A 15489-nucleotide genomic window follows, 5' to 3' on the forward strand; every position below is an offset into this window, starting at 1 on the left:
AATTACATTGAAAACGACCTCCTCTCTCGCAGGCGAATTGTTTGATGTATACCGGCTAGCCTGGATTTCGCATCGTGTAGCGTATGCTTCGGATACTTCCGTACAAAATTTTTTACACATTTCTGTCGCACTGGACTGAGATTTACGTATTTCGATATCAAAATAAATTTTAGGCATTTCTCAGATACCAACCACACACTTAGAAGCACTAGTTTAAATAAATGCGAACACAGCGGATGTGTGCCGTGAGTGCTATTGTGTTTGACGATGCGAAGAACACATATGGACCTCTGGGCTGTTTTCCGTCTGCTGACGCGTGCCATACCGTTCCAAAGTGCCGTAATAGCAGAGTGCAACAGGTGAATGGCGTTAGGCGCGATCCGAATTTTGGGGAGTCACCGTTTTTTTAGGACGCTCTAGCGCGGTCACCACTCGCCGTCAGAAAATCACTGCTGATTGCTGCATGTTGTAGAAGAGTTTGTCCAATTTCATTTTGGGTTTTCAACTTTGAGAAACACGTAGTCTTTGTGAAAGAAATGAAAATCTGAGAAAAGTCGGAAAATTTTGAGGCTTTCGTTGTGAAGCCGACATACCACAGGCCAGGAAGCACGAAATTTGGATTTAGGAGCCCAAAACATATAATTGTGGAATCGCTGAGGAAAGATCTGCCGCAGTTTCTTACCAATTGATATGGTCATTGCACGCAGGGTGGCTCTGGATAGTTACTGCTAGATATTTTACGGTAGCTAACTTACTGTTTTCAACAATTTGTGATCAGCAGTGTAATTGTACGGTAGTGGATTTCTTTTCCTGTGTATGCACAGTATGTTACATTTATTTATGTTGAGGATCAACTGGCAGAGCCTGAAGTATTCATCAATGCCGTGGAGGTCACTCAGCAAGTCAATACTGTCTCCTGGCGCCGCTGCTTCCTCACAGGGAATGTTGAGGAGCTTCCGTGTGTAACGCCGCCACATGAGGGCCACAGAAGCTCTTGTTCAGAATGCAGTCTGCCACTTTCGTCACACATGCACGCACGGGTATGCCAAGTGTAATTGTATCACAGCAGACAGGGGAATGAATGTTCCAAATGAGGTCTGCTTCGAAAGCGTCTACAGAGACGCAAAAGTGTACTTTGGGGAACTGCCGTATAATTCCAGTGATGGCTGCATGTCCCACGTGATTGAGTATAATTCCCTGAGAGATGGTAGTTTGTTCTGTAAGAGCAGCAAGGGAGGTGTGTGGGAGTCAAATGATTTTAGGTGGTTCTTCAATTTTCTTTATTTGAAGGTGAGCTGGCAAGACAGCTGCACATGGTGTGAGCACTGCTATCAATGTGACATTGCAATTAAGCACGAAAAGTACTTGTGCGGTGCACGCACAGAAGGGAAGTCAGTGTGAAGTCGGAAGTGAAGATACATTCTAACTAAACAGCTTATATGGCAGTATTCTGAGTATGGCGCAGTTCGCAGTGATGTAATGTAGCAGCATAGACACTGCTAGCAAATAGTTTGCAGTAATTAGGTAATGTAGGGGACTGGTGGGAAGAACTAACATTAACGCAGCTGAGTGACTGTTGCACAACAACCGCTATTCTCGCATTTGTCTCTTGGAAGAGATTGGGTGTTTAAGTTTCGAAATACAGGCGGTTGTGAAAGACGTCGGCTGTATTCTTGTAAGCTGTTTGAATATTGTATGTGGGACGAGAAACACAAGACGGAGAGGGAGAGAGAAGTGGAGTTTATGAATGATGGAATGTTTGTCAATTGTCGCTCAGCTTTTGCAGAAATGATTTGTGAAATGTTTTACAGAGTGAAATCTCAAAAGGAAGGTTTGTCACGCTGGTTTACAGATATCTCCTGTTGTTGCAGTAGTTGTGGTGTTACTGGAGTAATTGTGTGGACTGCAAAAGGTAGAAATGAATAGAGAAAGCGAACTTTTTTTCAATTGTTTATTTTAATATCCTGTACAATGAAGTACATGTCATTTCCTCTAGTGGCACGTATTAAGGCCCTGTTAGCATCTCGACGAGCTGCTGCCGGTTTTGCAGCCTGGCGAAGTCCAGGGCGGTGTTCCCCTTATTAGCCCTCACCCCCCTGTCGGCTCCGGCCTGCAGCAACGCAGCCGCCGCTTCTGTGTGGCCAAAGTATGCCACCAAGTGCAGCGGCGTCATACCCACCCGATCCCTCGCGCTGGGGTCGGACGCCGCAGAGAGCAGCAGCCGCACCACAGCCGCGTCGCCTCTCTCTGCAGCCCAGTGCAGGGCGGTCAACCCGCCCACCTCGCCCCTCGCCATCACGTCCACCCCAGCCACGAGCAACGCCCGCACCTCCTCCACCGCCCCCTCCTTAGCCGCCTCTCTCAGCCTCCTGCCTCGCTCTGCATCAGAAAGGCTCCTGCACAAAACATCGACACACTTACTCTCTACTATCGAGACACACACACACACCAAATGAAAGAAACTGTCAGCCGCAAAACTGCCAACAATTCTGAATACACTTCTTCCGAGTGACAAGTCACAAATCTAGAAATCTCGCTTCTGTGATACGGGTTAACCAGCGTATTACAGACAGATGCACAGCACTAGCCCATAATCAAAACCTTCAGCCATCTGCCATTAAAAATAGGTGCACTCCATCTCCTAACAAATTCATTTGGCACATTTCCTCATAATTCACTCCACACATCCGCCTCCTTTCACCTCGGCATGCAGTTGCTACCCAATCCTTCATCTACATTCAAACACACCCCTAAAACTACTTTCTCTGGGTACCTATTCCTTCTGTCACTTAGGAAGAAAACACTAGAAACCATACACATCTGTAAGTACTGAAATACAATTTCCTCACCAGACAGCTAAGTGATTCAGACCAGTAACATGGAAATTTTCTGACATACCGACAAAAGACATAAAAGTCACTGCTTCGTACACAATAAGTTGGTCGACATCTTTCAAATACAACAAGGGCACCAGGTCGACTCTCCCTGACACACACACACACACACACACACACACACACACACACACACACACACACCTTCTACACAGTCGTCTTTATCCATTTTCCACTTCTTGTCAATAATTTGTTAAACATTCATATTTCCTTTTGCCTGCTTTATCTGCTGAATTTTTATAGTTTCTGCTTTCAACAGTTGAACTCAGTATCTCCTGCATTAACCAAGGATTTCTATTTGGCCCTGTTTTTACCTATTTGATCTTTTTCTACCTTCTCTGAAAGCTACCGATTCATCCCCCAAAACTTTATTCTTTGTTTGTCATTGTCCTAGTTTGTTATTGTGTGTGCTGTAAGTCCATTGCTTCCTTCTCTAACAGTAAGTTTCTCATTTTTTTCGTTCTAACATAACCTCTTGTCTTTGCATCCCAAACATTTCCCCACTTCTTACCTTTCCAAGTCTTGCATCTCATCCTGGCGTTCTATTTTTTTCTGCTTTGTTTCACATTCTCTACAGAGCATACTGATTTTGATATCAGCATGTGCTGCATAATTAATACTATTATCCTGGACACTAAGTACACAATTCGACACTGTCGATGATGTTTTGAGTGTCCATGTAGCACATATAGGTGTGTGTCATCTTATATTGAGCGTTTTTAAAATTTTTTTACTTGTAGTTATGTACTTCCTGTGCCAAATTACGCGTTATTACCCGCATCATTTGTATGCACGAAAATTGAAAAATTTCTGTTTGTTGCCTGCTCCTGATATAATTTCAACACTAATTCTCTGTGTCTTCCATGACTGCCAGTCGAAATGGGTGTGCTTCTGTTGCCTGCCTGAGGTGCAGGAGGGTTTTAAATGCTCACTGGATTCCAAAGTCGATATCTGCAGCTGATTATCATGGTCAATCAAAGCAGGAATTACTTGAATCTCTATACAGGAGGGAATCAACATCTACATCTACATGGTTACTCTGCAATTCACACTGAAGTGCCTGGCAGAGGGTTCAATGAACCATTTTCATACTATTTCTCTACCATTCCACTCTCGAATAGCGCGTAGGAAAAAGGAACACCTCAATCTTTCCATTGGAGATCTGATTTCTCTTATTTTATTATGTTGATCATTTCGCCCTACATAGGTGGATGTCAATAAAATATTTTCCATCAGAAAAGAAAGCTGGCAACTGAAATTTCTTAAACAGATCTCGTCACAAAGAAAACCGCCTTCGTTTCAGTGACTGCCACACCAACTCGCGTATCGTATCAGTGACACTCTCACCCATATTGCGCGATAACACGAAACGAACTGCCCTTCTTTGCACTTTTTCGCTGTCCTCCGCCAATCGTACCTGGTAAGGATCCCACACCGCGCAGCAATATTCCAGCAGAGGACATACAAGTGTAATGTAGGCTCTCTTTGGTAGGTTTGTCGCATCTTCCAAGTTTCTGCCAACAAAGCGCAGTCTTTGTTTCGCCTTTCCCACAACATTATCTATGTGGTCATTCCAATTTAAGTTGCTCGTAATTGTAATTCCTAGGTATTTAGTCGAATTGACAGCCCTTAAATTAGTGCGATTTATCGTATACCCCAAAATTTAGCGGATTTCTCTTAGTACGCATGTCGATGACCTCGCACTTTTCTTTGTTTGGTGTCAACTGCCACTTCCCGCATCATAAAGAAATTCTCTCTAGATCATTTTGTAATTGGAAATGATCGTCTGATGATTTTACTAGACGGTAAATTACAGCGTCATCTGCAAACAATCTAAGGGGGCAGCTCAGATTATCGCCTAGACCATTTATGTAAATCAGGAACAGCAGAGGGCCTATGACACTACCTTGCGGAACGCCGTATATGACTTCTTTTTTTGACATCTCTGCGAGGAAATCAAGAATCCAGTCACACAACAGACGATACTTCATACGTATCAAATTTGACTAATACTGGATGTATACGTGGACAAGGAAAAAAATTGCCGGATTTTCCCGGATTTCCCGCTTAAAAATACACTTTCTCCCACGTGGAAACACTTTTTCCGTCTTAAGTGACAGTATATTTTCCCTCGGAAGTGCAAAACTTATCAATCCTTTGAATGGTTATGGTTTTGGACATGGGCGTAGAATTTCCCAGCACTTTAGAAAACGAAACTCAGGGAAAAAGTCACATTTTGGAAATATCTTTGATGTGCAGCAACATGTACGTTGCGTATTTTCGTATTACGACAGCACACATTGGAATTCCACCAAACACCACATGTTACTTTCCGAATCACTGAAATCGAGATTGCGATGCGCTTTTGTAAGCCAGTCACAGCTCATGTCACGTGATCTCGCCAGCTCATGACAGCGAGTATTCAGAGCATAGGACGCGTGATGTAGTCAGCCAATAGCAACATCCCTGTTTAGCAGTGGTAACACACGAGCTAACGGCTTATATTAATATACATAGTGTTGCTACAAGAAAAGCAAAGCTTCCACATACAATATTGGTCACAAAGGTTAATAAGCTGCAAGAGAAGCTAGTCTTTCGATATGTCTGATCTTCAGGGTTCGAAATTCTTCTACATGGCTTGTCATCAAAGAGTTGATTTTTAAATGGAGTCAAACACACTGTGATTTAAGAATTTCATGGTACATCCTCGCGCATAGTCCAACTTACGTTAACGGATATTTACTTTGAAATTAACGCTTTTCAAACCAGCATTCGCAATATTTTTCCACGACCTGCTGGAAACAGGTTCGTTCCAGCAGCTGCCGGAGAGCGCCAGGTAAGAGGTGCCCCGAGCTTGCGCAGCTAACATGACGTAGGAAGCCTGTATGTACGTACATGTAATTAAAAGATCTTACCTTACGTTGTAAAAGCAGTAAGACGTCACAGGGTACTCCGAGAGATCAGAATTTCGTGAACCATACTAAAATGTGCACATTTAAACTGCAACTTAAAGCGCACATTCGTATGTCCAGATTCAGATGTAAATTTTCTTGGAGTACCAGTGCTGCATTATCTCATGTTTGGTTCTTTATTATGGCATAATGTGATATGTGCTAGAAGGTGAAAACTTGCACTTGAAATGCAGCGAACAGTTGAAACTAGCCAGTACTGTGGAATTAAAAATTTTATTTCAAATACATTGGATGCCTCTGCGGAAAAGGTTAATAAAAGCCAAATTTCTTTAGCAAAGAGACAAAAATAACTTCATTGTTCTGCAAGGCGATTGGTGCTTGACTGTCAGAAACGTGGAAACAAAATCTGAAACTAATGATGTATATCAGCCTTCGGTAATTATGTGAATGTATTTTAATTCACTTGATACCTCCCGGCCAAAGATATCCGTTTTACTTTCATTTGACGCGAGAGTAAACGAACGAGAAACAGCAAAACCACTGAACGTTAACACGGGTCACGTGGGGACTGCCCACTATAGCTCGGACTTCTCTGTGCATCAGCCTCGCATCTACGATATTTGCGAACCGGGTCAATACTAAAAAAATCGAATTTTCAAAAGTACCCTATGTGCATCTTGTAAAACACATCATTCTGAAAAATTTGAAACTAAAACATACGTGTTCGAGAAAATATAAGACATGTTATTTGGCCTTAAGTGTGCCAAAGGGCAGTGCCACGCCACTTCATACAGCATTCTCCTATCGCACGTCGCTGTATTTCACTCTGTGGAATTGAAACGTGTATATTTTGTAAGCGATGACATTAAACTATATTCAGGACTGTGGAAATAGAAATGTCCTGTGCTGCCTCTCCTGCTCCCAGTCAGCCAGTTTGACAGCCTGCCCCTCTTTATTTTTAAAAAAAACTCGCCATTAATAGCGGATGGGATTATTTGTAATCGGGAGAACAAGAACTCTTCAGAAAATTTGGACTCTTTATTGCCTAATAGCTAATAACTTCCTGTTGTGTGTGACAAAAGTAAAATATAGGATGCATAAAACCAATATAGACAAGAGACAAGCAAGGAAGTACACATTTCAATACTTACCTCCTAGCATTTTTTCTCTCTAATCTTGCTACAGCTTTAAATGGCGTGCTTTGCTTTCTGCACAAGAATCTATTACCTCACCAAAGTTCGTCAAACTTTTTGCTGCATGAAAAATCGAAATTTCGTTATCTAATACTGAAAAAGCTGTTAATACAAATAATACCCAAGACTGGTGTGGTTTCTGGATCTGATTACGTCTCTTTTGTCGCTGGATGCTAAATAAAAGAAAACAGGCCTTTCTAATATTGTAGCAAATTTTGTAACACACACACCAAATTAGCGAGACTGTTTTGGCACAAATGGTCATTTTTAAAACACGATAGAATATAATTCACTAAGTACCAATATCAAAAGCCTATTAGGCCTACAACAAGCAAAAAGCTTTATGTTAGGAAATAGTTTCACATTTCATTCATACGCACCAGTTTCTCAAGCATGAGATCGGAAAGTAGCATTACGAAATTCTTATATAAATTTGGAATAGTCTCGTCCTTCCATAATTTGTGTGATGTCCCCGTTTATTCTGCTTCCTCGTTCTAACAATCTTGTCATCACCAATTCTGTGGACATTCCTGCCACTTTCAAAATTTGTTCGCCGATTAACTTCAGTAACCCTGCCAGAATCACCGGTTTTAGTTACCCCGCGATTGTTCTGTCATTAGGCGTTGTTACAAATTCGTACAAAACGTTTTCTGCATTACTTCCGAATCAGAACTTAAGCGGCTGCTAGCCGGCAACTGTACAACTGGTCCTTACTAGTGTAGCAATCTGGCCAGAAAGTTTCTGTCAAACTTTCATTTTCTTGGATACAACGAGAAGATAATACATAATCTTACCCACTTGTTATTCCTGCAGTTGTTTATTTCCATTCTGGTAGACTGAATCTATGGATTTCGCTACGAATTATAACAAAGCTGATCATTCGAAAACCCAATCAACCACATAATCAGACAGCGACTGGCATTCATCCGTTCGGCTTTACTCTGCTCAGCTCGTACGGCCCCATCCCCTTTTGTCTGCAGAAAGTTTATTTTCTAGATGCGATTAGGATTCTCCTGACAGAGACATCACGTACACTACGCACGCATTCAAAAATCAACTTACGATTGATTCAGAAATGAACTTAAAATGTGTTCTGAAACCAACAAGGATGCGTTTCAAAATCATATAAATGATTTATAGATCAACGTGCGCTGGATGCTAGGCGCTTTGTGAAACAAGTTTTTTTCCTTGAGAATATGAATTTGGCGCCCCCTTTTCCCGGTACCATCTAGCTGCTTGCTGCGACTGGTTGCACAGCGAAGAGCCACATTCCTGTAGCCAGAAGCGGGAGAATCAGCTTCTCAAACGCGACTCAACTGCGCATGCGCATGAGCTCGCTCGCAACTGCTAACACGAATGTAATGTAAACAGTTGTGACTTCACGGTCATCGGAAGGAATTTGTTGTTATGAAGTACTGCATAGTCTTCCTAAAGCCTTTGACACATTTTGCTGTTGGCAGACGCTTGCATGAGGACTCTGTCGTCGTCGTATATGGCGCATTTCCTTTGCATTTTAAGTTATTTTGGTTTTTTCTCTAGTTAAGTTTCATTGTTGCAGTATTATTCTGCAGTTGCGGGATACAGTAATATCATTTGTTAGAGTAACGGTTCTTACCAGTCAAAATTACAAAAATTTAACTGAAAACTAAAACAATGAAAAATTCCCGGGTTTTTCCTGGTTTTCTCCCAGATGAAAAAATTCCCGGGTTTTTCCCGGATCTCCCGGTTGTCCCGGGATGTATACACCCTGTAGAAGATGAAAACGTGCCCTTGAAATGCAGCAAACAGTTGAAACTAGCCAATAGTGTGGAACTGAACACTTCGTTTCAAACGAACTGGCTGCCTCAGCGGAAAAGATAAATAAAAGCCGAATTAGTTCAGCAAAGCGACAAAAGTAACTTCATTGTTCTGCAAGATAATTAATGCTTGACTGTCAGAAAGGTGGAAATTGTATTACATCCCACCCCCCACCCACTACAAGTCAACCTGATCTGCGCATCAACCCTGAATCTATGATATTTCGAACCGGGGCAATATACTAGACGGTCAGTATATTAAAAAAAAACGCCTTTTCAAATAATGTTCATTTTATAGCGCACTTCTTCCTGAGGAGTCCTATGCATAAAACATCTAACTTTGAGGAAATTTAAGATGCATTATTTGGTCTTAAGTGTGCCGAAGTGCAGTGCCACGCCTCTTCACACAGCGTTCTCTTACTGCACTGCACATCACGGCACTTCGCACTGTGGAACTCAAATGAGTATTTTGTAACGGATGCCATCAAACTACATTCAGGACAGCGGAAATTAAAATGTCCTTTGTTTTTTAAACAAAATAACCTCGCAATCAATACTGGATGGAATTATTTGTAACCGGAAGAGGAAGAACTCTTCCGAAAATGTGGATTCTTCATTGCCTAATAGCTAATAACTTTGTTCTGTGTGACATAAAATGAAATACAGGATACATAAAACCAGGTAAGACATGAGACAAGCAAGACAGTACATATTTCTTCAATCCTTGCGTTCTTTTCTCACTAATCTTGCTCTAGCTTTACATGCCGTGCTTTCCTTTCCGCGAAAGAATCTGTTAACTCATCAAAATTCGTCAAATGTTTTGCTACGTAAAAAATCGAAATGTCGTTGTCTAATACTCAAAAAGCTTTTAATACAAATAGTACCAAAGACTGGTGTGGTTTCTCGATCTCATTACGCCTATTGTCACTGTTTGCAGGACGAAAGAAAATAGGTCTTTCTAATATTGCAGCAACTGTAACACACCAAACAAGCGAGATTGTTTTGGTAATAATGGTCGTTTTTATAATACGGCAGAATATAACTCTGCCAAGTAATAATATGAAATGCCTGTTTGGCCTACTACAAGCAAAAGTAGTTATGTTAGGAAATAGTTTCATGTTTCACTCATAAGCTCCAGTTTCTTAAGCATGAGCTCGAAAAGTAGAAAAGTAGTAGTACGAAACTTTTGTATAAATTTGGAACCGCCCCGTTTCTTCTCCTTCCTTGTTCAAACAAAATCTTCTCATCCCTAATTCTGTAACTATTCCTATCATTGTCAAAGCTCATTCTCCAGTTAACTCTACTAACTCTGCCAGAATCACCGGTTTAGTAATTATCCAGCGATTATTCTCTGGTTAGGCGTTATTACGTGTTCGTACAACGCATTTTCCGCACCACTACCAGAATGGAACTTAAGCGGCTGCTAACCAGGAAATGTACAACTTGCCCTCTCTAGTGTAGCGACCTGGTCAAAAACTTTCTGTCAAACTTTCATTTTCTTTGATACAGCGACAAGATAATACGTTAATATTTCGTATTTGTTATTCCTGTTGGTCGTTCATTTCTACTCTGGTAGTCTGAATCTATGGACGTAGCTATGCGCTCATCTGCATACCAGTCAGTCACATACACATACTACATTCACCCGTGCGGCTTTATTCCACTCAGCTCGTGTAGCCCCATCCCCTTTTGTCTGCAGGGAAGTTTATTTCCAAATGCGACGAGGATTCCCCTGGCAGGTACATCACGTACACTATGCACGCATTCAAAAATCAACTTATGATTCATTCAGAAATGAACTCAGAATGTGTCCAAAAATTTCAAAAATCAACAATGATGAGCTTCAAACTCTTTTGAATGATCGACAGACCAATGTGCTCTAGATGCTAGGTGCTTTGTGAAACAAGGTTATTTTTCCTCAACAATACGAATTTTCCCCCCTCGCCACCGAAATTGCCGCCTGGTTCAGATACTCCGGTTTGCTGCGTACACAACCAACAGCGACATTTCTGTTTCCAGAAGCGGGAGAAGGTACTACTCAGACGCGACTCAACTGCGCATGCGCGTGATTCCGCTTGTAACTTCTTAAATGAATCTGATGTAAACAGTTGTGACTTAACGCTCATCGATCGTAATTTGTTGTTACGAAGCACTGCATTGTCTTCCTACAGCCTTTCACACATTTTGCTGTTGGCAGACACGTGTATGAGCACTGTGTTTTTTTGTTTATATATGAACCATTTCCTTAGCAATTTAAATTTCATTCCCTCGTTCATATTTTGTTGCTGCAGTATTATTCTGCAGTAGTGGGATACAGTAATGTCCTTTGTTAGAGTATCGGTTATTACCAGTCAAAATGACAAAAAATTAACTGAAAACTACATCAATGAAAACCTCCCGGGATTCTAGAAAATTCCCGTTTTTCCCAGTTTTCTTGCGAAAGAAAAAATTCCTGGGGCTTTCCCGGATCTTCCGGGCCGTATACACCATGTAATAGTCTCTTGAGGAATGGTATCAAAACCCTTCTGGAAATCTAGGAATATGGAATCGATCTGACATCCCTTGTCGACAGCACTCATTACTTCATGGGAATAAATAGCTAGCTGTGTTGCACAAGAACGATATTTCCTGAATCCGTGTTGGTTATGTATCAATAAGTCATTTTCTTCAAGGTAATTCATAATGTTAAAGCACAGTATGTGCTCCAGAATCCTCCTGCAAATTGAGGTCAGTGATATGCGTATGTAATTCAATAGGTTACTCCTATTTCCTTTCTTGAGTATTGGTGTGACCTGTCCTACTTTCCAGTCTTTAGGAACAGACCTTTCGCCAAGTGAACGGTTGTATATGATTGCTAAGAAAGGCGCTATTGTGTCTGCATACTGTGAAAGGAACCTGATTCGTATTTCATCTGGACGAGAGGACTTGCCTTTCTTAAGTGATTTGAGTTGCTTCACAACACCTAAAATATGTACTTTTATGTCACTCATGCCAACAGCTGTTCTGGTTTCGAATTCTTGAATAGTTACTTTGTCTTTTTTCTTGAAGGAATTAAGGAAAACTGTATTTAGTAACTCCGCTGTAGTGGAACCACCATCGGGAACATTTCCATTGCTATCACACAGTGACGGTGTTGACTGTTTTGCCACTGGTGTACTTTACATACGACCAGAATGTCTTTGGGCTTTCTACCACATTTTGAGAATGTTTCATTGTGGAAACTATTAAAAGGGAATAAGTCAAGTCCATTCAAAAGACTCCTGCCACATTAAATTACTTGTTTGGCTCCCACCTTTCCCTTTGTACAGGGAAGAAATTTCTGTATTATACAATAGCTTATTGCATTCTGCTCTGGTTAATTTCAAAAGGCATGTCGAAGAGTCTCACTGCTGTTGGTCCCAGGTGTGTGTGTGTGTGTAGCATAAATTGGTCCATACTTTATTTTGAAATCCACCAGCTATTGAGTCATCTTGCAAACATGTCAGTTCACTTTGAGATGGCAGTATATTTTCAGTAGGACCGACTATCTTTGCCCACGTCGGTTGCTCTTTTCTAAAAATAAAAGTTAACTATACCATGGAATTATGCAAAACTTCTCCTTGGTGAATCAAATCCACTACTCATCACACCTGGTGACCTCCATCGAATACAGGAGTTTGTTTACGAGTGACGAGCCATACAGTGCTGTACGCATCTCCACTCAGCCACACACTGCATTTCTCCCTTCTCGAGAGCAGATACCTCAACCATTAGACCAGCTGAGTGTGTTTGCTGGCGTAGATGGAATTACCATTGTGGATGATGTTTTTTACCCATGATTTGCTAACACTACCGCCAGAGATTCTCATGTACATTCTCTGAAATAGGATAACATCCACCGATTCGATTTCCCTTTTGCTACTCTTCCCACAAGTCCCCCGGGATAAACTCTAGTGCAAGTGTCGATGAGACGCTGAGTCAGAAGTGGAGGTGTACTCAGGCAGCCTACCGGTCGAGGAGACTGCCTGCAATAAGCAGTAAATCTGGGTTCCTGTTCCAGTGCGGCACAGATTTTCAACAGTCACTACAGATGTAACTGACCGGAGAACCATTTAAGGAATATTCGAATTACATTTTAAGACATACCCAAAACAAGCTGTATCCTCATTACTGTACTAAATATTAACTTTTTGTCATTATTACTTGTATTTCTGTTTACCTTTCTTTCGCCATTTCTTCCTCAGTGTCTGCAATAACATATCTACAACCATTCACATACGTTTTGTTGAGTGGAATTGTGTGAAAAATCCCATTTCCATACCCATTTAATTCAGAATCAATTTGTAAGACACACAATCATCACTAAAAACAAAATCTAGATTCAACACATCAATATATAAAGAATATTTGGAAATGGGTATGATTTGTATGGGACACTTCCTACGTAACTACAGTTGAGTGACTCTGAACTGAACGTAATTCTCACTGCAAATACAGAGAACAAGAAATCTTCTGCATATGTGCTCAATCTTCAAAATATCATAGCCAAAAAAGTGAGAAAGGAGTAATGTTTAATGGCAACTGTAACCTCTATCCAAAAACTGAAGGAATCTGTATTTTATTTTATTTACTATATCAGCTGGTTAATGCCAAAATAAGCAGTACTGTGAGAGTAAGACTTCGGCACGTGTGGTAACACAACTCACCGGAAGTGAGAGACGGCTGCGTCATCAGGTGGAGGGGTGTGTCGGGCAGACGTGGGAGGCGCAGCTGCAGCAGGAGTCTGGCTGTGGCCGCTGTGGGGTTGACGGTCAGAGTTGGGGGTGGACCCGCCCCCTGTGGCGGTCGGCGAGCTGCACAGAGAAACACTGTGTGGGTGGGCGTGTCCACACAGGGGCTCACTGCAGGCGGTACAGCTGAGGGACTGTCCACCGGGACAACATTACACACAGTGCCAACAACACCTGCCTGTCACTTAACGTGACTGTGCCACCAATTAACTGGTCTTTTTCTGCACTACTTCTGCTACATTCCCCACTGGCATAGCTTAAGATGCAAAACAACAAATTGTTCAAAATGAAGCACAAACCAAATTCCAAACATAAGGGCCAACAATTTTGCTGCCCTGACAAAACAACTTTCAGACAGAATTTAGAAGCAGTTAAAGTCAACTGGCTGCTACTTTTGGTTGTGAGGTAATTTGAAAACTGATATATGGATGCTGAATTATATCACAGGAGAGAGAGAGAGAGAGAGAGAGAGAGAGAGAGAGAGAGAGAGAGAGAGAGAGAGAGATCCAGCGATAGAGAAACAAACTGATAAGTTGGGGTATCAACTTACTGTTGAAACTATATGGTCATGGATATGCAGGCGCTGTTTGATGTGAAGCCCAAGGGAATGAAGAAGATGGACAAGAATTACAAGAGCTATGCTATAAAAGTTATCAAGAGTATATTCAAAATCTGCATATGAGTAAAGCAAATAGAACTGTATATATACATGTAATGTCTCCACAATTCAATTCATTGAAAAGACAGCAGTGGTGATGTGTTTCTTAAACAACAATTTTCGTGTTGAGCAGTTTGCAGTAGAGGCCACCATTAAAAGAAAAAAATGCATTACGCAGTGTATGCAATTTTATCTGATGGACAACGTTTACAACTTGTGAAGTAACCTGTAGTCTATTGAATATGGATTTTTTTAAAACAAAAAACAAAACAATATAGACTTGTGTGGAGCATATGTATCCGAGAGACAGAGGCAACAAATGATAGCTGGATGAAAACGTCACATCAATACTGACGTTGTGGGAGATATGTCATACACCTGTAGGTGGACAGCAAATATAGTCTGCTGTATCCCAGTAGCAGGAAACCTGATAGCATTCCCTGGACGACCTCTTAACGCCACAGGGAACTTCAAACAAGACAGGGGGGCAGAGATTGCCTGTCTGTTTAGTGAAAGGGAATGCACGGAAAATATTCAGGGAGATAGCTGAACAGAGACGAGAAGGAAATGTGATCGTAAGTCACAGCATTGAGTGTGACAATGTTACTGTGCTGGCTGCATTATTCTCTTCTTGTTTGCCCCCAGTGTGCACGACTAGCCCCAGTGCTCATAGCTCCTGCTTTACTGGACATCTCAGTGAGTCACACCCTGCTCTTTGGGGCCAGTCACCCATGGGTAGCGTCTTTTTTAGTAATCAGGAAAGTCCTCAGTCCCGGGTTTGAACCTCACAATCGCTTAAATTTTGAATAAGAATCATCAGCATTGGTGTCTGAAGACTTACAGCATAAGGTGTCACCCTCTTTCAGCCAACAGCCTTTCCAAAGAGGGCGGAAGGGCCGACAGAGGTTCAGGGCACACTCTTTCCCTTGAGGTCTGAAACTGCCCCTAAATGAGGAAGAATTGGCAGTGATCAACAACGTGAGGATACAGAAGGCAATGTAAACCACTGCTTAAAGATACATAACATCCGTCAATGAGGCATGTGATTCAATAAGTCTGTGCTGTACAGACTCTCCATTGGCAAGACTAGTCCCCATTCAAACCTCCAGGAGAGGAGGCCCAAAGGGGAGGTGACCATGAGAAAAGTTGAGTAATCAATAAAAGGATATCGTTCTACGAGTCGTGATGTGGAAAGTAAGGAATTTGTATGTGGTTGGGAAGCTAGAAAATAAGAAAAGGGAAATGCTGAGGACGTATCCAGCTGTAG

General features: G+C 41.7%; 2 protein-coding genes across 2 annotated transcripts in view; one reads left to right on the plus strand and one right to left on the minus strand.

Annotated features, from left to right (window-relative positions):
* LOC126212605 (poly [ADP-ribose] polymerase tankyrase-1-like) overlaps positions 1-15489 on the plus strand; it is a 598324-nt gene that overhangs the window by 256830 nt on the left and 326005 nt on the right. The window lies entirely within an intron of this gene.
* The window catches only part of LOC126212744 (TD and POZ domain-containing protein 1-like), a 43827-nt gene continuing 30343 nt past the window's right edge, over positions 2006-15489 (minus strand). Inside the window, exons 3-4 of the mRNA XM_049940153.1 lie at positions 13481-13627; positions 2006-2396 (exon numbers count right to left, since the gene is read on the minus strand). Coding sequence (XP_049796110.1) covers positions 2006-2396; positions 13481-13627 — 538 coding nt within the window. The remainder of the gene's footprint in view (positions 2397-13480; positions 13628-15489) is intronic.

This window comes from Schistocerca nitens, chromosome 11 (assembly GCF_023898315.1).
Source record: "Schistocerca nitens isolate TAMUIC-IGC-003100 chromosome 11, iqSchNite1.1, whole genome shotgun sequence".
Classification (NCBI taxonomy): domain Eukaryota; kingdom Metazoa; phylum Arthropoda; class Insecta; order Orthoptera; family Acrididae; genus Schistocerca; species Schistocerca nitens.